This window comes from Microtus oregoni, unplaced genomic scaffold (genome assembly GCF_018167655.1).
Source record: "Microtus oregoni isolate MIOR12 unplaced genomic scaffold, Mior012 000006F_ref0000085, whole genome shotgun sequence".
Lineage (NCBI taxonomy): Eukaryota > Metazoa > Chordata > Mammalia > Rodentia > Cricetidae > Microtus > Microtus oregoni.
In genome coordinates, this window is record NW_024543065.1 from 26,211,205 (window position 1) to 26,236,266 (window position 25,062).

General features: G+C 41.4%; 1 protein-coding gene across 1 annotated transcript; it reads right to left on the reverse strand.

The window, feature by feature from the left end:
• Positions 1-770: 770 nt before the first annotated feature.
• Positions 771-24,952, reverse strand: LOC121449293 (sodium-dependent glucose transporter 1-like). Its single transcript, XM_041653596.1, has 4 exons — positions 24,794-24,952; positions 14,132-14,300; positions 12,050-12,166; positions 771-1,795 (listed from the first exon to the last, which is right to left on the reverse strand). Exons 1-4 carry the CDS (start codon positions 24,950-24,952, stop codon positions 771-773), a joined length of 1,470 nt encoding a protein of 489 aa, XP_041509530.1.
• Between the last annotated feature and the right edge of the window lie 110 nt (positions 24,953-25,062).

The window sequence follows — 25,062 nt, forward strand, 5'->3', positions numbered from 1 at the left end:
GCTCCAACCTCCAGACAAAGTAAGCAATGAATAAAAACTCCTCCCATTGCCTAGGACACTATGGCATGAAATTACTCCCTAGCTTCTCAGGTGGAATGAGAAAACCGGTTATCTGTTCAGCAAATACAATCCACTCTGTGGCTTCTCCACATTGGGGAGCTTCCTAAATTCTCAAATGTCTTGGAACTAAGACAGGAAGATTGTGAATTCGAGACCAGACTGGGACACACAGAAATACCCTGTCTCAAAAGAATAAAACACAAACAGACGTCTTCTATGAACTCTTTGAAAGGTGGGGTTCATAACATATTAATCAGTTTTCTGCTAAACCCGAGGCCCAGAACAAGATCACCTGGGAGTTTATGGGAGACCCTGAGAATCAATCCTTTCACAGTATCTCCACTGGCTGTAACCGGGCCTGGATTGGGTTCCCTGAAATATGCTGGACATTTAGAGCTCGGCTCTGACAGGCTCCTTAGGAGTCACTCAGTCAGGCCACTCAGTCACCAGCCCATTTTCTCCCTTAGTCCCTTGTCCTGGTGATTCTCAAGTGAATCATCCCTGTTACCTGGGGAGGATGCAGGCTGTAGAACATTCCAGAAGACTGCTCAGCTATGGGATATATAAAAACATTTCTATTCTATTTCTTTCAAAGGGTGCCCCATTCTTCATGTCAACCACACCTGCCCCCTTTTTGTCTTCATTTAGCTTTCTGTTTATCTCAGAGCTACAAAGCAGAGTCTTCTGGTCCCCACTCTTGCTTTTCCCATTTAATTGCATTTTTCTTCATCTTTGCATTTTCTTCCTTGTTCCCCAGAGCTAGAAGGTAAAAATGTCTGGTCCTCACTGTTGACGGTTTCCTTCTGCTTCTGAGGTAAGGTGGCTAATTTATACATCCCAGGAATTAAAACAGTCATGAATATTGCTGACCCCAGACAAGTGTACAGAATTATTGGTAGATCTGGGTAGAGTCCTTGCAGAATTCCAGACAGTGCAGGAGTCGCCATCAGTCCCAGGGCTGCACCCACCAGAATAAATGCCGTAGACCTCCCGCTTAGGCTGGTGTACTGCTCAATCCAGGAAATGCCACTGGGAAATGTGGCTGCCATTGAGGCTCCATACACAGAAGTCGCGATCCAGAGACAAAGGGGGTTCTTGTCAAAAAGCACCAGAAACAAAGATGAGACAAGGCTACCAACGTTGCACAACACAAGCATGGTTCCAGGCTGTAACAATGTTGCAAAGAAGATGGCCAGGCCTCTGCAGGCTGCAAACGTCCCCCAGAAGATGGAGTTCAAACCCGCTGCTTCGCTTTCTTCCATACCAACATGGGCGGTGGCAAAGGAGAATAGGAAAGAGCTGTAGGTCACCTCGGCTCCAACGTAAAAAAAGAAGAAGATGAAGAGGAGACAGAGCAGTGCCCAGTGGTACTTAGCTCTTCGAGCTCCCTGGTCAGATGCCGTGGATTTTTTCTGTTTTGAGCTTTTCTTAAAGAATGGAGCAAGCAGAAAGACAGAAACTACTAGGATATAGGTACCGATGGAAGCGTACGTCCACAGCAGATTCTTGTCCTCAGGTACCGCAAGTAGAGAGTATGAGGTACCTGCAGAGGATCGGTTCAAGGCTGACCGCTCAAAGTCGGGCTCTGTGTAGTTCTGAGCGGACGCTGTTGTACCCCAGGCCAATTTAGCCAGCAGGGGTGACAGGAAGGCACCCAAGGCGAAACTGAAGTGTAAGGCCTGCATTTGTGGGGCTGCTTTGTCCTCCCAAAGGTTCAAGATGAGAACATTGCCACCTGCCAACAAAAGAAGTGGTTTAAGTTAAACATGGCAGTTTTGCTAATATGTGTGTTAGTGAACAAACGCCACTAAAAGTATGTGTCTGTATTACGCTGCACCAGCATGGCAAATATTCTAAGACAATGAAGATTGCACCTGATTCAACTCTGTGATGCAGGCTCTTTGCACACATTGTTTCATACCTACACATGGACTACGCATGGAAATCTACTGTCGGATCAGCTACTACTTCTTAGAGCCATGAACATTAACAGAGGTTTTTCTAAAATATGCTGGCACTTTACTGGGAAATTTCATTCAATACACACACACACACACACACACACACACACACACGTATAAATGTATGCATACAGTTCAGACACAGCATCTACCCTTTTTGTACTTGCAATAGTAAATATTTTATTTATTTATTTATTTATTTATTTATTTATTTATGCTTAAAAACAGGTGCCAAATACTGATTTAGAATCCTGAATTCACCATATGTCCTGGTGTGCCTACTACAGGAAATAATACGTATTTTGGATTTTGCCCTTAGTGTTGTCAGAGGACCTACCGGATGAGAAGTTTAAAGCATCAAGCCCATGCATCTCTTTTTAAAAATCAAAGTATTTATAATCAAACAAAGCCTAAAGAATAAAATATTTTCCACATCAATAAGATAACATTAGACAGAGAAGGAAAGACAAGAAGGATGGAATATGGAAGGAAAAATATCACATATGTGCTGTGGGAGCTCCTTCTGCTCCTTCAGCCAATAGCCTTTAAGATATCAGCCCACTTGGGCATGGTCTCTTTTGCTTTAAAAAAAGCAGCAGTCGCTGCTTTCTCTCTCTCTCTCTTTCTCTCTCACTCTCTCTATCTCTCTCTCACACGCACGCACGCACGCATGCATGCACGCACACGCACGCACACACACGCACACACACACACATACACACACATACACACACACATACACACACACATACACACACACACATACACACACGCACACACATGTACACACACGCACATGCACACACACGCACACACACGCACACACACACACGCACACATGCACACATACACACACACACACACACACACACACGCACGCACGCACGTGCTTCCAGCTACTAGACTCTGTTCCTGGTTGCGTAGAGGGCTGTTGTCTAGGACAATGATCTGTAAGTTTTTCCCCTTAAATAAATAACCCTTTTATTAATCATAATTCCAAACTGGTGTGCGATTGTTTTGTGACTTACGTCTACACGTGGCACCCATGTGGATTTAAACTCCATGCCTCCCGGGCTCCACAGGCCCAGACAGTCTCTGCCCCCCTGGTTTGCTCTTTCCTGAGCGGGTTTTTAAATCCCTGTTGCAGCACGGAGCCTACGCAGCGTGAGTCAGAGCACAAGCAGTTGCCTAATGCTGCAACTCCTCAGGGTGACTCTTTGTCACGTGGTGGCGTATGTGGCTTCTGGGTTGCTGTTCTCTGCCACTGGATTCTGGGTTTATGGCTCTATGTATGGAATTGATTTAATTACATTTACTTTGTTGAGAAACTCATACTTCCCAGTCTTTAACAAATACCAAGGTGGACACTGAAACAGGACCCCGTTTCTGTCACCTTTGCATAGATTCTGGTCGCAACTTGGCAACAGTGCCACCTGCTGGATAACAGGTAATATGGCAGTTTTTATTTCCAATGCAACTTTTACTGCTTTCTTTACTAATACAATGGATTATATCATGTGAGGCTTACGTGACTATGGGGATCCTCAATTTACTGGTTACTAGGTTTCAGTTTTCTTCCCCATATTCTACCATTAAGGAAGAGTGTGGCACTCCTAGGAATGATACAATCTTTACAGACTAATAATGAACAGCTAGTTGACAGGATGAAAATAATTGAAAATCAGAGGTTATCTGAACAAGTGGATACTATGATAGACAGAATTAATTCCTTATCTAAGGGTACTAGGAAGTTATGTGAAAGAATTCATACTGTTGAATTTGACATTCAAAAGTTATCAAAAAAAGTTTTGATAAAGTAACAGACAGAATGTACCTCCAGGATAGCAATCTACATGATATTCAAGAAAAATCCACGGAGGAGATGTTATCTTGAAAGGAGAACATTAAAACCATGGAATCACAGGTGCAGAATGAGGACCAGAGACTTGATGCCTCCATGAAATCACTAGAAATATCTACAGGCCAGGAGATTCAGGCTTTACAAAAAAAAAAAAATGATAAAAAGATTTGAAATGATTGAGAAAATTATTGGAGCTGATTAACATGGTAAGAAGGCACAAGGACAGGATGCAACATCGCCAGTGGCAGTCAGAACTGGATCACCCAGGGTTTTAGCATCCTACCCTGTAATTTACAAAGACAAAGCATCAACTTCTAAAGCCTTGAAGAGAGCCAAAGAAGATAGATGGATGCCAATAGGAATAAATAATCTAAAGGAAATTAAGAAAGCTGTTGTAACTTATGGCTTGCATTCTACATTTGCTAAGGAGATGATAAAGACCTGGGCTTCTAACGTCAGGGCAAACCACCCCCCCTCCATGACATTTTTCAGTTAGGTTCAGCAGTCCTGGATGATGAACCTTCTTGATGTTTGGAATTTATTTCAGAGAGGAATCCAAACATATGGAACAACAGGGAAAAGCTAAAGGTCTTGAGGTTCCCCAAGATCAACTTCTTGGTGAAGGGCTGTATGTTGACCCACAGATCCAAGCTGTTTACAATGAAGAAATCTTGTCCCTATGCCACAAAGCAGCCTTGAATGCTTGGGACAGGATCCAGGAACTAAGGAAAAAGATCAAATCATATACCACGGTTAGGCAGGGACAGAGAGAACCCTTTCTGACTTTTTACAAAGATTAATTAAGGCTGTACAAATAGGAGTAACAGACCCAGAAGCTAGACAAATAATTCTTGAATTCCTGGCTTTTGAAAATGCAAACTTAGAATGCAAAAAGATAATTGGGCCTTAAAGGTCTAGATCAGCACCTATGGATGAATGGATTCAGCATACAATGAATGTTGAGACGTTTAGCTATAATGATGAAGCTTGGATAGGAGAAGTGATTTCCAAAGCAATAAGGAGACATCAAACTGCCAAATGTTTCAATTGTGTAAAATAGGGCATTTGAAAAGGGATTGTAGGCAAGGAATTTCTAGGAATAATGTCTCCTCTGGGAATGGCAAAAATACTCCTCAGCATTCAGGTATATGTAGAAGGTGTGGTAAAAGCCAACATTGGACCAATGAATGCAGGTCAACAACAGACAAACAAGGCAAACCAATACCAGCAGGAAACTCCTTGAGAGGTCTCTAGCAGATACCCCAAGCCAAAAGTGGCCTAGTCATTCCCAGTTACAGTGGAGAATGTGTCTCACCAAGAAAATTAAAAAATCTAATGCCTGCTGTGATACTGGTCAATCGTGGTCTGAATGATGGGTTAAATGTGGAGGATGAGTCAAATAATCCAGTAGGAGAGAGGACATGTATATTTTGGCAGACTTCTATAAATGATCAAAGACCAAAGCTAAAAGTTTGTATAACTGGCATTTTTATTGAAAGCTTACTAGACATTGGTGCAGATGTAAGTATCATTACTCCAGAATCTTGGCATCTGAATTGGCCTCTTCAGGAGGTAGATGATCAGTTCCTGGGAACTGGAACCCTATCTCAGTTAAAACAAATCACAAGATGGATTGAATGCATAGGGCCTGAAGGTCAAATAGGAAGACAAAGGCCATGTATAGACAATATCGCAGTGAATTTGTGGGGTTGTGACCTATTGCAGCAATGGAATACCCATATTAACATTCCTGAAGCCTGTAACATGTTGGGTCCAGCTTGTTGGGGTTTATGTCCTTCCCTGTTCCCCACAGCCAGCAAGCCCCAAAGAAAATCACACAGAGGTCTCCATAAGATTATAAACTGATTGGCCTATTAGCTCAGGCTTCTTATTAGCTCTTGTAGCTTATATTAACCCATTATTCTTATCTATGTTAGCCACATGGCTCTGTACCTTTTTCAGTGGGGCTGGTCACATCCTGCTTCTTCGGTGACCTGGGAAGGAATGGGAGGGCTTCCTTCTTCCCAGGATTCTCCTGTTCTCATTGCCACACCTCTACTTCCTGTCGGGTTGTTCCAACTATACTTCCTGCTTGGCTATGGCCAATCAACATTTATTTAAAATGTAATTGACAATACAGAATTGTCCTACACCAGAAGCCCCCAAAACTTATGTTTCTGAGGAAAATATTAGAAAATATTGTAGATGATGGACACCAGCCATTCAGGCTGTACAAGAACACAAAGCAATTGATAAACCTTCAGAGGTACCAACAGCCCTACCTTTAAAATGGTTAACTGAGAAACCAAAATGGTTAAGCAGTGGCCTCTAAATGAGGAAAAGTTACAGGCTTTAGAACAACTGGTACAAGAACAACTAGATGTTTGACATATAAAAGAATCTACTAGCTCTTGGAATTCTCCTGTATTTGTTGTTAAAAAGAAATCTGGAAAACGGAGAATGGTGACAGATCTAAGGGCTATCAACAAGGTTATTCAACCTATGGGCCCTCTACAATCTGAAATTCCTCTGCCTTCTCTGTTACCAAAGGGATTGCCTCTCATAGTTATTGATTTAAAGGATTGTTTTTTTTTACTATACCTTTACAAGAAAAGGATAGAGAAAAATTGGCCTTCACAGTGCCTACTTATAATAGTTCTCAGCCTAGTAGGAGATATCAATGGACTATTCTCCCACAAGGGATGCCCAATAGTCCCACATTGTGCCAATATTTTGTAAGTCAGTCATTGGAAATAATTCATAAGCAATTTCCTAAGTCTATAATCTACTATTACATGGATGACATTTTGCTTTCTGATTCAAACATGGATACTTTTAAAAGAATGTATGAATATGTAAAGATAGTTTTACCTAAATGAGGATTGCAGATTGCTCCTGAGAAAATACAGAGAGGAGATTCTGTTAATTACCTAGGTTACAGAATAGGTTTACAGAAAATTAGAACATAAAAGGCACAAATTAGGAGAGTCTGATTACAGACTCTAAATGATTTCCGAAGATTGTTAGGAGACATTTCCAGTCTATGACCAGCTGTTGGGATAACACCTGATCTAATAATTCATTTAAACAAAACCTTAGGTGGTGATAAAGATTTGAATAGTCCCAGAGAATTAACAGCTAAAGCAGAAAAGGAACTGACAATGGTTGAGGAAAAAAATACAGGAGGCACATGTGGATAGGGTGAGTCCAATTCTTAGTTGTATTCTAGTCATATTGCCTTGCAGAATTTCTCCTATGGGAATTTTAATGTGGAAGGAAAATATTATTTTAGAATGGATCTTTATACCACATAAACCAAGTAAAAGATTAAAAACTCATGTGAAAAAAAATCTCTGAATTAATTATAAAAGGTAAATTGAGACTTCATCAACTAGCAGGTATAGACTCAGCAGAAATTATAGTGCCTTTCACTACTAATGAAATAAAAAAGTTATGGGAAGACAATGAACCATGGCAAAGAGCTTGTGCTAATTTTTTGGGAGTAATTAATAGCAACTATCCCAAAAGCGACAAACTTAACCTTATAAAGAGGACTTCTTGGGCTCTTCCCTAAATTTATGTGATGCTCCAATAACTCAGCCCATACATTTTATACTGATGCAAATAAATCAGGAAAGGCAGGTTACAAATCAGAAGAATTAAGTAAGGGGGAACAAAGCCTTTATAATTCTGCCCAGAAGGCAGAATTATACACTATTCTCAAGGTGCTAAGAGACTTTAAATAACCTCTTAATATAGTTTCTGATTCATAATATGCAGAAAGAGTTATCTTGCATATTGAAATTGCTGAATTTATACCAGATGATACAGAATTGACTTCATTGTTTATCCAGGTGCAAGACATAATCAGGAATAGGCTTTGTCATATGTATGTAACACACATCTGATCCCATATGGGTGTGTCAGGTCCTCTAGCACAAGGTAATGCAGAAATTGATCAATTATTGATTGGAAGTGTGTTGCAGGCCTCAGAATTCCATAAAAAACATCACATCAATAGCAAAGGTTTAAAGAAAGGGTTTTCTATTACATGGCAACAAGCTAAGGAGATTATAAAGAGATGCCTTACTTGCTCTTTCTATAATCAAACACCATTGCCTGTAGGAAGTAACCCAAAGGGTACTCAAAGGAATGAAATCTGGTAGATGAATGTGTTCCACTTTATGGAATTTGGTAAATTAATATATATATATATATATATATATATATATATATATATATATCACACCATAGACACACATTCAGGTTTTCAATGGGCAACTGCCTTGAGCTCAGAAAAGGCTGATTCATTAATCACACATTTATTGGAAGTTATGGCCATCATGGGTATACCTGCACAAATAAAAACAGAATGGTCCGGAATACATATCTTAAAAAAATGAAATGGTTTTTTGCTTATTATAATATAAAGCACATTACAGTTATACCAAGTAATCCTACAGGTCAGGCAGTTATAGAAAGGTCAAATTGTACTATAAAGGATATGCCGAACAAACAGAAAGGGATGGAAAATACCCCCAGAAATAGATTGCATAATGCTTTATGAACCTTGAATATTCTTAATACTAATGAGAAAGAAACAACAGCAGCAGAGAGGCATTGGATAATGGAAAAAAACTTCTGAATTGAAGCAACCAGTATATTTCAAGGATGTGTTGACTTCACAATGGAAACCAGGAGATGTACTACGTTGGGGAAGAGGTTTTGCTCTTATTTCCACAGGAGAAAAAAAATTATAGATACCATCAAAATTAATAAAGATTTGCTTTGGAAAGGAGAAATCCGTTGAAAGAGAGAAATGACAGCTCATCCACAATGGTGACAACCATATAGGTGGTAGGGAAAGCCATATAGGGTTGGGGCAGGGTTCTGCTCTTATCTTTGCAGGAAAATACACATCATCAAAAATTCAAGAGACCCTGAATGTTTGAATGCTGACAGAAGAAAAAATAACTATCCACTAAGGAGCATCTAGAAAACAGAATATGGTTTGTGAATCCAGGTATGGGTTACACTTACATTTACACACGCATACACACACATGCATATATATATATATATTCAGCTGGTTTTGGAGTTGGACAATGGCTCTGTACTTCTCTAAATCCAATCCTTTGTTAAAAGGAACATTCAGAGTTTCTGTCTCATATCGGGAGCCATCTGGTATGGGATAGAAGAAAGACTTTAGGAAAAATTTTTACTTTCCCCATGCCTTTTTTGTCTCTATCATATTCTTCATAGAATGTATGTATATATGAATGATGTTTAAGTTTTTCATGATGAACAATAGATTTTCCTATGGATCCTTTCCCTGTATTAATCTTTGAGTTTCCAGGAGGAAGATGGGACCCCCACAGCAACAACTCTACCTAGCTGAGATGACATCATGATGCAGACAGTGCTACTATAAGACCGCTTCCCTTTTGGGGGAGGTACCAGCTGCTGAAATGGTGCACCTTCTCATGACATTCTGACCAGAACTCCAAATAAGAACTTTGAAAAAAAAACCTATCTATTGACTGCTCAGAAATTCTTTTATAACTATACTAGACAGTAATTTTGAAACTTAACCATCACTTTAATTTTGCAGGATCCCATTAAGAGAATATCATCCTCATGACAGTGGGAAACAATTCTAGAAGAGATGCCCCATCCCAAAAATGTTTGTCCATAGGGTTAGGAACACTGTTTAAGGGTTGTTGATTATTACTTGTATTAGATAGAGGGTTGGGGTGAAAACTATGTTTGTTAAAAAAAAAGGGGGAGATAGTAATAGTGGGTAATAGAGTGAATACTTGTGAGCTATTATTCATGGATAATTTACATTGGTATAGTTTTTGTATATTGATACAAGTTCAAACTATATTTGTTACTTTTGTTTGCATTATTTGTACACCTATACAAAGTTATTTTGCCAGATTGTATATATGTATGTTATTATCTCTGTTTAGGACATTTTGTATATTGATACAACTTTTAGGATATATTTTCATATTGCATTATATATTACTCCTACCTCTGATCAAATACTTATATATTGTTTACATTTTGAGGTCATTGTCCTCATTTGTTGCACATTTGTTTACAGGTTATTTAATATTCTGACATGAAGTTTTAGTCTTTAAGTATTATAGGTATTAATTATTATAACTCAATAGTTGCTCATGCTTGCTGTACATACAGTTAGATCAATTAGATTCTTTAGATACATAGAGATAGTATTCTGTCTAGATAGTCATCTTCAACCACATCAAGGATCTGTGGAACATGGCATTTAAATAACTTAGGGTTCTGTTGACATGAGACATGACTGCTTCTGACAGCACCAATCTATTCCTGAGAGAATGTTGAGCACCAAAGACACTCCACTTGGAGCTTGTTTTCTTCTTGGCAAAACTGGCCTTTGGGTAAGGAACTGACAATGCCTCAACCACTGACAGGAAATGGATAAACAGGACTGTCAAATCTTTCCAAGACAGGATAAGATGGTTTTGAAAAATTTCCTGCCTCTAAAAATGGTTTGTCAATTATGCTAGGCCATAGCCAAAGTTGGTTGCTTCAGTGTTGCAAAATGAGATTTTGGGTGATTGCTCAGATAGCTAATTGTCTCTCTCATATATTGCTTGCTTTGGAATATACTTGATTGTACTTCCTGCCTGCTCAAGTAATATTATCTCCCTTCTCAGGCCTTTGATGGGGTTGAAGATTAGATAGTCATAGTTACCGTCCTCTTACGATCTAGTCAAGCCATTTCCTATACAAGACGTAGACTCCTTAGGATTGAATGTTTATTAAAACATTTAGCATATGTTCCTTGCTTAATATTGTTTATGCTGATTGTAATTCTAATCTTATACTTGATATCTGTTCCTAGTTTATATTGTTTTGTATTGGGTTTGGAACTCTCTTACTTAAACAAAAGGGGAAGGTGCTATGAGAGTTCCTTTCACTCCTTTGGCCAATAGCCTTTAAGATACCAGCCCACTTGGGTGTAGTCTCTTTCTCTTTAAAAAGCAGCAGTAACCTTGCGCTCTCTCTCTCTCTCTCTCTCTCTCTCTCTCTCTCTCTCTTGCTTCCAGCTCTGCTTCCGGCTATTAGACTCTGTTCCTGGTCACACAGAGGGCTGTTGTCTAGGACAGTGATCTGTAAGTTTTTCCCCTCAAATAAATAACCCTTTTATTAATCATAATTCCAAACTGGTGTGGGATTGTTTTGTGACTTACATCTACACATATGTCATTTAGTAGATTTGTGTGTTGATGTGGGAGTGTCATATATCAATCTGTTGATTTCATTGGCTAAGTAATAAACAAACTGCTTGGGCTCATAGCTTAGAACATAGGTGGGTGGAGTAAACAGAACAGAATGCTGGGAGGAAGAGGAAGTGAGGTAAGACGCCTCAGACAGAGACGCCATCCTCTCCTCTCCCGAGAATTAGCCTAGAAGAGAAGGGCCAAGCAGTGTTTAAATGAATACAGTTTGTGTGTTGTTATTTCGGGCATAAGCTAGCCAAGCAGGAGGCTGGGATGCTGGGGACGCAGCCCCGCCGCTCTTATTACTACAGTGTGTGTTGCATATGAGTGTGTAGGCATGCACACAATTGTGCGCATATCCAGAGGCCAAAGGGAGACGTCCAGGGTCTTCTGTCATGCCCTGTCTTATTGTCATCAGACAATGTCTGTCACTGATTCCCAAGCTTGCCATTGCAACGAGGCTGGACAGCAAGTGATGTCTTGGTTCTGCCTACTGAGCTATTCTGCCTGCCCCCGCAGCTATAGGTTTTTAAAGACACCATGCATATGCAGACGTTTTACTATAAAGGGAAGTTTAGAAAGCAAAGAACAAAAAACAAATGCAAAGAAAGTGGTACAAAGCGCAGGCTCTTGGCTGCCCTCTTGGGATGCTGATAGTAGCAGGACATAAGACAAAAACCTCTAAGGCCGTTCACGGGCAGATAGTTAGAGAACTGCTGTCGTACATTGCAAGAAGAAGCAGTTGTAGCAGGCTGGTTCTGAGCTGAGGACTCCAGAGCAATAGCTCTTCTTCATTTCAAGCCTATCACAAGGAAGAATTTAATGCCTCCTGCTCCACCTTTCCCTAGCAGTAGTGCCCCAGTCCTGGATAGGACATCGAGTGATTCACTTACCTGTATCCAGAACGCCAAATGAGATGCTAGTGACAGACATTATGGCAGTCAGTAAGACAGCTGTCTTACAAAATGGGATCAGGTAAAAGCCAGCTGAGGTGAACAGGTTTGATAGCCCTGAGAAAACAAGGTTGAAAGAAAGGCAGCTGTAAAAAGCAGTGTTTGTGAGTCAGGAGTCACTCCAACATAATAACTCCACCAAATGCAAATGGGATCAAATTTTTAAAAACCTCATGTGGGTGAACATTGTACCTTCTACAAGGAACCATGCCTTTTAAATCTTGTGTAATCTTTATGGATTACAAAATATAAAAGGTTTAAAAATTAATGTAATTCTATCATTGCTAGAATCAAGCTACAAAACACACAATTAAGCCAAGTTTCATAGCAAAAGAAGCAAAAGCTTTTTATTTAAATGTTTTACACTCAAGAACCAAAGGAGGGCTGCAATAGAGCTTTGTGCTGCCACGCCTGAAGACCCGAGTTATAGCTCAGCAACCCACACGTGGAAGGAGAAACTGAGTCTCGAGAGTTGTCCTCTGACTCCACAGGAGAGCTCTGGAACACGCACTGTAGTTAATAAATACACTTTTTAAAATATTTATTTATTTATTATGTATACAATATTTTGTCTGTGTGTATGTCTGCAGGCCAGAAGAGGGCACCAGACCTCATTACAGATGGTTGTGAGCCACCATGTGGTTATCGGGAATTGAACTCAGGACCTTTGGAAGAGCAGGCAGTGCTCTTAACCACTGAGCCATCTCTCCAGCCCCTTAAATGCACTTTTATGATTAAAAAAAATAGCTGAAATAGAGGGGAGTAGTTAGAGAGCTAGCTCAGAGGACAAGCATGCACCATGCCTGTGTGAGGACCAGAGTTCTGATCCCCAGCCTGGTGGAACCTGGGTGGTGGCAGCGCACGCCTTTAGCACTTGGGAGGCAGAGGCAGGTGGATCACTGAGTTTGAGGCCAGTTTGTTCTGCAGAGTGAGTTCCAGAATAGCCAGGGCTACCAAAGAAACTGTGCTGGAGGAGGCAAGAGGCTGGTGGGCTGAGACATGTTGGGATCTTGTAATCCTAGAGTTTAGGAGGCTCCCCAGAGGAAGCAAATCAGTGAGTTGTGAGTTCAGGGAGAGAACGGGCTTCCATAAAGAAACTGGAGAGTCATCAAGAAAGACTCATTCACACATACCTGAACATACATGAGCCCACACATATGTGAAACACACACACACACACACACACGGGCAAAACAAACAAAACAAAAATCCAAGAACCAAAAGGAATGTTTGCATATAGAATAACAAAAAAGCCAAGAGGAGGATGAGTTACTAGTAAACTTTACATAAGTTAGTTTGTGGACTTGGGAGGAAAACACAAGGCATGTAGTTCTGGGCTGGGACTTAGCTCAGTGGTGGAGACCTGTGTAACAGGATTCTCCACAAACAAAAACTTACATCTGTATAGTGAGTTATATGTATTCTTCAGTGCACTTTGGAATAAAAGGGATCTCTTATTTATTCACCAGGAATAATAAATTGTTGCTTCAGATGCAGAGGTGTTTTGCCTTTCTTTCTTTAGAGGTCGATTTATTCAAAGCAGGCATGGTAAAAACTTTCCCATCTGCTTCCAGACGTGGGCGAGCATCCTGAGCTCGTTTCTGACATTGGATAGCAGCGACAAAAAAAATCCAGCTTGCGTTAATTCATCAACCTTTTGTGTCCAATCCAGGTTCCAAGAGCCGTTTCTTACCTCTGCGGCCCTGGGAACCCAGCTGAGCCTCCAACGAGCCCAACGTGGGGACACTGTGTGTGTCTGGAATGGAACCTGATTTGGGGCCTAGGCTGGCAAGACTTGGGAGTGCCAACACTCCCACTCACAGGGTTAGTCAAGTTTCCAAAGCACTCCTTAACCATTCCCTGTCACTGCCTTTGGGACAATAGCCTCTGGCAACCCAGTTGACAACAGCAAAGCACAGTGTACTTCAGCTGTCAAGGTCCCCAGGCTGATGCCTTCGTATTTAGAGACTCACTGCACACTCATTGCCAGAAACAATGAAATGAAAATCACTGTTAGCTTACCCAAAAGTAAGAAATGATTCATGTAGTCGAAAAGCACCCCACCGACCACAGAGCCGCCCAAGTAGCCGAGGGCCCGGCCCACGAATATTTCCGAAAGGCTGCTGATGTTCCGGTTCACATTTCGTGCCAGGTCTGGAAAAGTGGGTCCTAGCACAGCAGCGCCCACCCCCTACAATTCACAAAGACAAACGGTTTTACTTATAAACAAAGTAACATCCATCTAATTATATCCACTGCAGATGAGCTAGTGGCGAGCGGTAACAAGGCGGAGATTGACTGTAAGGCCCCGAGAAAGGGAGGAATACTCAATAACACTAAAGTTACCACAAGCCGTGGGCTCCTGTTGCTTTTCTTTGTTTCTTTCTTTTTTTTTTTTTTTGCTTTTCTTTGTTTCAAACCTCTCAATTTTTCAAAAGTCCTTTAAATCTGTGGCTTTTAAGAAATTATTTCCTATTTGACAATACATTAAAAGGCTATTGTGTATTAAACGCTAATTTAGAGCTAGGGAGGCAACTCCATGGTAGGCCACTTGCCTAGCAAGCACAAGTCCATGTTTAAAGTCTAGCACTACAAATTAATGCTGATTTATCCTTAATTTTTCATTTCTTGAGTGTGTGTGCATCCACACCTGTGTGTGCCACGGTGTACATGTCTGGATAACGAGACCACTTGTGTAAGTCAGTTCTTTCTTCCATGTGGCTTTTGAGAATCAAGCCCAGGCTCGGTGGCATACATCTGAACTGCTGAGCTGTCTCGCCAGTTACAGTATTTCGTAAGATGTACTGTTCATTTTATTTTCAAACTAAATTTTTAGTATAGTATTTGCAAATGCATTGGAAGTTCGAATGTGAGGATTTACATACCAGAATTTTTATATTATTAAGACACCTACTTCTGGTACAGATGGGGTTCTACACAAACACACAACATATGAGATAAGTCATCTGAGCTGCCCAACTTATGAATGCTCCTCTGCTCAAATAAGATCTTTTAAAATATTTGTTTATTTTATGTGTACGTGCACTACACATGTGCAGGAGCCAGAAGAGGGTGTGGGACATTCTGGAATTGGAGTTACAGGTGGTTGAGAGTCAGCTGATATGAAAGCAGGGAAGCAAACCCAGGCCTTAACAGTAGGTACTCATAGCTGCTGAACCATATATCTCCAGTCCCTCAAATGAAAATTGACCAAATTAAAAGGTTTGGCATCAGATATGTGGTGGAAGAGACCTCCAGTGATGGTATCAGCATCAAATGATTACATCAATGTATCAACCAGAGTCTTTTGTGTTCAGTGACCTCAGCACAGCAGTCGAGGTCACTGTGGGCTGTCTCTTCGATTTGTCTACAGGTTTGTGTATGGTCCTCTGGGTTGCTACATGGGACCACTGATGGGAGAGCACTTTTGCAATGGGTTCCTCCAGGCTAAGGTGTCTGGGAGACTAGCTGTAGGAAATCCTACAGCCAGTAGTTAGTTCAAGTAGCCTTGAAGTTACCCACTCACTTGGCCGTGGCCTCATATACTATAAATGCTGATTTCCTTTCTCTTCCAGCAGCTGGATTCAGTTCCTGCTCCCCGTTTGTGCAGAGGACTCTTATCTGTGAGTCTACCCCTAAATAAATAATCCTTTATTATAATCAATTCTGAGCTAGTATGGGATTTCTTTTAGCGTCCTTCCTCATCTGGCACCCACATGGATCCGGACTCCACACCTACTGGGTGGACCAGTCTAAAAGGCCCAAACAGTCCACAGCCCAGAAGGTCTCCCACCCCTGCCCGCTTGGTTTGCTTTCACCTACTAAGTAGTTTTTTGTTAAAGTCCCACCACAGCGGAGCTAAGTGGCCGTGGCAACTTGGCAATTTCCCAAGTTCGTGAACACACACACACACACACACACACACACACTGCTGCGTTCCCAGCTGAGGGACAACTTCAGGTTTGTGCTCCCTGCTCCTGAGTTCTGAGCTCCTTGCTCCATGTGCTCAAGCCCTTTACAATGAACAAATCTTGTCCCTATGCCACAAAGCAGCCTTAAATGCTTGGGACAAGATTCAAGAACCAAGAAAATAAATTGAATTATATACTAGGGTTAGACAGGGCCAGAGAGAACCCTTTAGTGACTTTTTACAAAGATTAACTAAGGCTGTACAATTGGGAGCGATAGACCCAGATGCTAGACGAGTACTTATTGAATCTCTGACTTTTGAAAATTCCAACTTAGAATGCAAAAAGATACTTGGGCCTCTATACTGATGCAAATAAATCAGGAAAGGCAGGTTACAAATCAGAAGATTTAAGTAAGGTAGAGCAAAGTCCTTATAATTCTGTCCAAAAGGCAGAATTATATGCTATTCTCATGGTACTAAGGAATTTTAAAGAACTTCTTAATATAGTTACTGATTTACAATATGCAGGAAAAGTTGTCTTGCATATCAAAACTGCTCAATTTATACTAGATGATACACAATTGACTTCATTATTCATACAGGTTCAAGATATAATCAGGAATGGACTTTGTCCCATATTCATAACACACATCTGATCCCATACGGGTCTGCCAGGTCCTCTAGCACAAAGTAATGCAGAAATTGAGCAATTATTGATTGGAAGTGTGTTGAAGGCCTCAGAATTTCATAAGAAACATCATGTCAATAGCAAAGGTTTAAAGAAAGAGTTTTCCAGCCTGGTATTGGCATAAAAACAGACAGGAGGACCAATGGAACCTAATAGAAGACCTGGATATTAATCAACATTCCTTTGAACACCTGATTTTTGACAAAGGAACAAAATATATCAAATGGAAAAAAGCATATTTAATAAATGATGCTTGCATAACTATATATCAACATGTAGAAGAATGAAAATAGAGCCATATCTACCACCATGCACAAAACTCAAGTCCAAATGGATCAAAGACCTCAACATAAAGCCAGCCACACTGAACCTTATAGAAGAGAAAGTGGGAAGTACACTTGAATGCATTGGCACAGGAGACTACTTCCTAAATATAACCCCAGCAGCACAGACACTGAGAGAAATAATTAATAAATGGGACCTCCTGAAACTGAAAAACTTCTGTAAAGCAAAGGACATGGTCAACAAGTCAAAATGACACCCAACAGAATGGGAAAAGATCTTCACTAACCCTACATTAGACAGAGGTCTGATCTCCAAAATATACAAAGAACTCAAGAAATTGGTCATCAAAATACCAAATAATTCAATAAAATAATGGAGTATAGACCTAAACATAGAACTCTCAACAGAGGAATCTAAAATGGCTGAAAGACACTTGAAATGTTCAACATCCTAGGCATCAGGGAAATGCAAATCAAAACAACTCTGAGACTCCATCTTATACCTGTAAGAATGGCCAAGATAAAAAAAACACTGATGACAACTTATGCTAGAGAGGTTGTGGAGTAAAGGGAACACTTCTGCATTGCTGGTGGGAATGCAAGCTGGTACAACCCCTTTGGATGTCAGTGTGGCGATTTCTCAGAAAATTAGGAAACAACCTTCCTCAAGCCTTATAAGGGTTGGGGTAGGATTCTGTTCTTGTCTTTGCAGGAAAATACTCATCTTCAGAAAATAAAGAGACCCTAGACATCTGGGTACCTAAATAGGAAAAGATAATTATTCAGATAGAACCACCAAGCAAAAAGAATTATCACTTATGAGGAAAGATCTTCTGAAGGTAAGAATCTCTGAATATTAACTAGTCATTAAATATTAAATATTAACTAGTCATTAAATAGTCATGACTCACTTAAAAATCAAATCTGGCTTTGGAGTTGGATAACGACTCTGTCCTTCTCTAAATCCAAGCATGTTGTTAAAAGAAAAATTCAGAGTTTCTGTCTCATGTCAGGAGCCATCCAGTATGGGACAGAAAGAAGAAAGAATTTAGAAAAAAATTTTACTTTTCTTCATACCTATTTTTGACTCTATCATACCTTTATTGAATATATGTCTGTATAAATAATGTTTAAGTTTTCCACAATAAACAATGAGTTTTCCTACAGTAATCTTTGAAGTTTCCAGGAAGAAGATGGGGCCCCACAACAACAACCCCACCTGGTTGATATGACATCATGATACTGATAGTACTACTATAAGACCTGTTTTGAGTACCAGCTGAACAAGATGGTTCCAACTTGATTAGGTGAAATTCTGTACTTTTTACAACATTATGGCTAGAACTCAAATAGAAACCTCATAAAAACCCTACCAAATACTCAAAGTTTATTTGCAATTATACCAGACAGTAATCTCGAAACTTAGCCATCGTTTTACTTTCACAGGAGCCCATAGGAAGAACATTGCCAGCTGAAAATAATTCTAAAAGAAGATGTCTCCTCTCCCAACAAAGTTTGTCCTCAGGGCTAGGGACATCATTTAGGGGTTGAGTATAATTGGTATAGTGTTGGGAGTTGGAGGCAAATTATGTAGGCTCAGGGATCTCTTTGAGGAGAAATAAAGGGAAATTGGATGAGATAATAAATTAGTGTGAGCTTACTCACACTAATAATAGTGAGCAATAGAGTGAATACTTGTGAGCTATTATTTATAGGCAATTTACATTGGTATAGATTCTTGTATATTGATACAAACTTAAATTATACTAAATATATTCCTATTTTCATCTATAATATTTGTATACCGAGGCAAATTAATTTTGTCGTATTGTATGTATGTATGCTTCTACCTCTGCTTAAGACATTTTGTATATTGATACACTTTTAGGATATATTTATCACATTGCAATATACATTTCTATCTCTTATCAAGATACTTATACATTGTTTACATTTTGAGGTCATTGTCCTCATTTATTGTACAGTTGTTTAAATATTGTTTAGCATTCTAATATGAAATCTTAGTCTTTAAGTTATATAGATATTAAGAATTGTAAGTCAATAGTCATCTACGTTTATCATACTTATATTTAGACTAATCAGGTTCTTTAGAAACAAAGGGATTATATTCTACATAGATAGGCAATCTTCAACCACTTCAGAGTGCTGTAGAATATGACATTTAAATAACTTAGGGCTGTGTTGAAGTAAGACACGATTGCTCCTGGCAGCACTGATCTATTCCCACAAGAATGTTGAGGACTGAAGACACTCCACTTGGAGCTTGTTTTCATCTTGGCAAAAACTGGCCTTTGGGCAAGAAACTGCCCATGTATTGGCCACTGACAAAATGCACAATGTCCAGACAGGACAAGCAGGATACAAGAGAAAAGACTGTCAAATCTTGCCAAGACAGGGTAAGACGGTTTTGAAAAATTTCTTGCCTCTGAAAATGGTCTGTCCATTACTCTAGGTCTTAGCCAAAGTTGGTTGCTCCAATGTTGCAAATGAGACTTTGGGTGATTGCCCAGGTAGCCTGTTGTCTCTGTCATCTACTGCACATTTTGGAAGTTGATTGATTGCACTTTCTGCTGACTCAAGTAATACTATTTCCCTTCTTGGGTCTTTGATGGGGTTGAAGACTAGATTGTTGTAGTTACTTTCCTCTCATGACTTGGCCAAGTTATTTATAATACAGGACTTAGACTCCTTAGGATAGGATAATTATTGAAACATTTATCACATGTTTCTTGCTCGATATTGTTTATGTTGTTGTAATTCTAATTTTTATACCTGATATTTGTTCTTATTGTATACAATTTTGTATTAGACTTAGAACTCTCTTATTTAAACAAAAGTGGAGGTGCTGTAAAAAATCCTATAGCCAGTAACCTTTAAGTTACCCCCCTGCTTGGGCTTGCTCTTAGACTATAAATGCCAATGTAAAGTGCGTGTTCTCTCTCTCTCTTCCTGCTGCTGGATTTGGTTTCTGTTCCCCATTCATGCAGAGGAGTGGATCTGTGAGTCTACCCCTAAATAAATAACTCTTTATTATACTCAATTCTGAGTTAGTGTGGGATTTCTTTTTAGCATCCATCTCCAGAGACTGATTTCTTAGACACTTGCTTATCATCATCACTAAGTTAAGGGCACCGACCCTGTGTACATTTGGGGGCTGGGCAGGAGTAAGTTAACGTTATTAGGAAACCTTTGAACTGGAGTGCCTAGAATGGAGATGTCTTCACTTAGATGAGATTGCTCACTTGAGAAAAGAGTCCAGTGCCTTAAAATCAGTGCAATGCGTTCTTTAACGTGTTCACTGAGGTGCATAGGAGGGGTGGCCACCTGTGGAGCGATCACCAGTGTTTGCTGCTCCCTCAGATGGTGTGGCATGGAGTGGTGGCCTGGGAGCACCCTGGAGACACCATGGGTGGTACGGAGAGAGTGTGTTGCCTCTGTCTGGCCTGATGCTGTTACAGAGGCTTGCCAGCCAGAGAAGCCAAACCAAAAGAGATTGGGGATACAATACCTCGTGCCTGGGAACCCACACATCCACAGTTTGCTCAGGCTCACAGGGAGGAGAATGTTGGGACCAAAACAGGGCATCCTCCTCTTGGGTCAGCACTGAAGGATCCTCTGAGATCCTCAGACTGTCAGGGTCACAAGTCCCCATCTTTCTAAGTATAATAGTAAGACTTAAAAAAAACAGTAGTAAAATAAAATTTTGTGCTGGTGAGATGGCTCAGTGGGTAACGGTGCTTGCCACCAAGTCTGTCACTGAATTCAAGCCCCAGAACTCAGGGTAGAAGGAGAGAATTGATGCCTACAAGCTATCCCTCCACACAGGTGCTGTGCACACAACAGTCCCCTACACACAAACGCATGTGTGTGTGTACACACATACACCTATTGTATTTGTACAGTATTGTACAGGATACTGTAGGAATTTTCTTTGCCATTTGGGGTAATTATTATAGGATGTGAAAATCCTGAATTTTACCGAGATAATTTCCTGTGTTCTGTGATGTCCTTATTAGGTTTTTTTTTTTTTCTGACTTAAGATCACACCTTTAACCCCAGTTCTGTAGAGGCTGGGTCAGAGGACCAGGATGTCTAGGACAACCTAGGACTACACAGTGACACCTCATCTCAAAATAAAAACAGTGCCAGCCTATGTATTTGCCTTTGAAGTATGGATATCACATAGGTAAATTAGAGATTGTGCTTTGCTTGAATTAATCTTATTTTGATCAGATGTTAAAAATCTTCACTATTTCTTTTCTTTTTTTTCTACTAATTTCTCCAAATCAAATGAAATAAATTTTTTTCTAGATATTGAATTAATTTAGCAACTTTCTAGATGGGTCCTTAGAATATCTCCACAGGGTGTATCTTTTTATAAAAATAGAGATGTTACACTCATATCTCTTAGTTTATTTGATGCATTGAAGTATATGAGAAGTACAATAAAATAATAAATGCAAAATGTAAACAAGTGATACACTCAAGTCCGTGAGAACTGTGATGACAATAAGAAATTCAAAATTAATGAGCTGTGTACAGATGGGTGCGTTACTAACATGTGTTTCAGAAATTGTGTGACATTCTTAGGAATCTAGTGGGCATAAGTATAACACGAGCAGTCACAATTCAAAGTGTTACTTTGTTATCCTGAAGCAGGGCTCACGTGTCCCAGGGCTGCATTGCTCTCCATACACAGCTGAGGATAAGCTTGAGGCTCTGATTCCACTGCCCTCTACCTCCTGAGTACAGATGTGCTTATAGGCATTTGTGCGAGGGATGAACCTCAGGCCTTCCTGTGTGCCCGCAAGTACCCCACCACCTGTGCTGCCACCCAGCTTCTACTTGTTTCCTTTATGTGTTATATGCAAGAGCCTCGCCACCCTCCCCGTAGTTCTCGCTAATCAGGAGGCTGGAGCAAGAAAATCAGCTGAGCCCAGGCCTAGCAACACCCATCTCATGAAGTCTGTATGCAACAGACATAACAAACTTTTCTTGCCAAATGCATTACTATTATACGGAGCCCTCAAAGGAGCTCTCACCATGGCCATCATGGTCTTGACACTTGCAGTTAATGGTTCAGTATGAGAGGACAATGGCGGAAAGGACACCAAGGTCCATTGGCCCGGGTAGGAATTCTCGGCTTCTAATGAAGAAACCAGTGGCTCATAAACACCAAGCTGATGGTTAACTTAGGGCCAACCACAAGAAGAATTAAGTACCGAGGAAATGACTTGGCATATTTTCGTCTAAGTTAGTCCGTGGTGAAACTGCAAGCTTTGCAATTTGAAGGAACGCGGTAGATTTGACCCAAGTCCATTTACCTATGAGAATCTATTTAGTAGGCAGTACTAAAACCTGAACTTGAGAGCTCACAGATCCATTGCTAAGCATGGACCCAGGGAGAGCTTGGATGGCTGCCTGGATGGTTGCCTGGTGCTTGTTGAGTCCACAAAGCTTCTAGTATTAAATGCTCTGTACTCTAAGATACACCATGGCAGGAAAAGAATGATCCATACTATAACAAAACATTGGTGGATGCTCATTTTCCCTGGACGGGGCTTCTAACCAGCGTTTGCCTTTGCACCCCACCTCCAGTTAACCCGATAAAGCCCCAAGTCCTGTGCTGCCATCAGTGGGATGAGCCCGGCACTCACAGCCACCAGAAGTGCTCATTTTCTCATGTCCAGAGGCTGCCCCGTACAGAAAGGTAGCTACAGTTAAATTAGAAGCTGTGTTTTCCTAGTGGGGGTCCTGGAGAAATCCCTGGCCACAGTGGTACCTCTTTCACCACACAAGCTGTGTAAGAGCTAAGTGAGGAACCACAGACACAAAGGCAGTGAGCCCAATTCCTGGACCACCTGAAGGGCCTCAGTCCCAAGCTGTTCCAAGTGATGGCAACAGGATCCACTCCCACTGGAGAGCATAGACGGAGCCCTTGGGAACAGTCACTGCCAGGCCTCCTCCCTAATGAAGACCCGGGTACCACCTATTCACATAAATGTGACATGATCCAGAAGGCAAAGCTTCTGTGCATCAATCCAAAGTGTATTTTCACTAAGACCATCTTACCAGCAGACAAAGGCCTTAGCTTTCTACACACACACACACACACGCACGCACGCACGCACGCGCACACACACACACACGAACCTACTGTTGATGCTCTCCCTTTTGTCTCCTTGCAGGAAAGCACATGGACATGTTGCCCTCGTTGGATGAGCTCTGACTTAAGGAGCGTGCCCTAGTTTCTTGGTCCTGCCCACCTGCTAACTATCCTAACACCCTCCCTTACCTGCCGGGATCCTGTGAGTCATAGATGTTTCTATGTGCTCAGCCTGGACGAAACTGACCATGACTATGGTCACAGAAAGTGCTGCTGGTACCCAAGACCTCATCCCATTTCAAACCGAGCTGCTGACCCACAAGGAAAGTGGGATTGTTAAATCAGCCTACAGTTGTCCTTGTGTGTAGGAGTCTGCAACCTCAGTACTCCAACACCTGAAGCCCAACAGAAAGAATATTCTTAGACAAGCAGGTGACAGCCAAGTGCTGAGTCCTTTACAGCTGCACACTGCCCAAAATGTCCGAAGAAGTCGGGTGAGTTGTCCACAATCATGTTATTTCCATACACTCTCTGGGTCTCTAGACAGTGTCTGCCCATATTCCAGAGTGGAGTTTCTCAGCCTTCACTGGCCCTGTCCAGTTCCTGAATTACTTCTTTGTGCAAAGAAACTTAAAATCAACACAGGTGACCTTTGCTTTTCAATAGGAGCAGTAACAGAAAGGTTAGCAGCTGGCTGTCAGAGGGAATCCTTGGCCCTTTAAGAAAATGTTTCTATTTCATCTACATTTAGAGAATCGCCGATTCTCACTGCACCACGTCTGCTCCAAGGCAAGGTGTGCCTCTTCCCCAGGCAGAAGCCGCCCAAGACTCAGGGTCAGGTGAGAACAGGTGCTCAGCAAGCAGTGAGTTCAAGGGTCAGAGCAGTGGCTCTCACCAGAGCGCTCCCTGATTCTAGAAAGATTTACAGAAGACCTGGCCCAGGGAGGGGATGCCCCTGCATCCACAGTGATTACTTCTCGGATCTTCCACCCCCACCATCAAAGTCCAGTTCTGATTCCATCTCTGAGGTGCACAGTTAGCAGACATTACTCCGCGGAAGACTCACTTTCAACTCTCTGAGGCCACAATTCCCCAAGACAAAGGGAGGTCATCAGCGGAGAAGGCGCTTCTCCCTATGCACTCTGCTCTGAGAAAAACTCAAGAATCCGAAGGCTCAATTTACATAGGATTATGGTAGAGAGTGAGGCAGCTTCTGGCTTCAGCACCTACCTAACTCTGCGACCTGACAAAAGTCTCCTCCCCTGTGGGGCCTAGTTTTCAGCTGCGAAATTAAATTGCTAGCTGGATGTGGTCAGGGCACAGGGAAGAACTCTCAGGAAGAAAGGCTCCTTGCTGTGTAATGATCTGGGGTGAGAGGGCCATTGGTACACACCAGCAGAACCCCCCTCACACACACACACACACACACATGCATGCCTTGTACAGAAACCAAGTAAGATTTGTTGCCGTTGCAAAACCCTAGGACAATCAGTTTCACGTTTAGTTAGAATTGTACCCATTTTCCTGACGATGAAACCACCGCCCAGGCTGTTTAAATAATGCTGCACACAGGTCACATGAATGCCCAGGTGGTCAAAAGCCTGTCTCCCTGGAAGGGCAGGTCCCCTGCAGGAGGCTTGCACCCAGCCTGGCAGGGCGCAGCCTCAGCTCTCACCATCCCTAGGAAGGCGGCATTCAGGACCACAGTGGTGAACCAGAGGAGCGCTCTTCCCCCTTGGCCGCTGGACACAGCCCGGAGCCCATTCTTCCCTGGGGTCTCAGCCTGGAGGAGGCGCTGCCCAACAGCCTTGGCCTGGGACCGTTGGGACTCCATTTCCAATCCCAGACTGGCAGTTCCAAACAAGGGGTTTTGCTGTGACCCAGCTCTTTAGCAGGGTCCCTGGAGCTCTGAGCTCCTGTTCCTTGGGACCAGAAAATTCCTCC

What these genes read in the sequence shown, in the direction of transcription:
- LOC121449293 (XM_041653596.1), bottom strand. Translation starts at nt 24,952, where the DNA reads ATGGAGTCCCAACGGTCCCAGGCCAAGGCTGTTGGGCAGCGCCTCCTC. An exon ending in ATGCCGCCTTCCTAGGGATG is followed by an intron (nt 14,301 to 24,793) that starts GTGAGAGCTGAG and finishes TGTGAATTGTAG; the next exon opens with GGGGTGGGCGCTGCTGTGCT. An exon ending in ATTTGGCGTTCTGGATACAG is followed by an intron (nt 1,796 to 12,049) that starts GTAAGTGAATCA and finishes TTTTGTTGGCAG; the next exon opens with GTGGCAATGTTCTCATCTTG.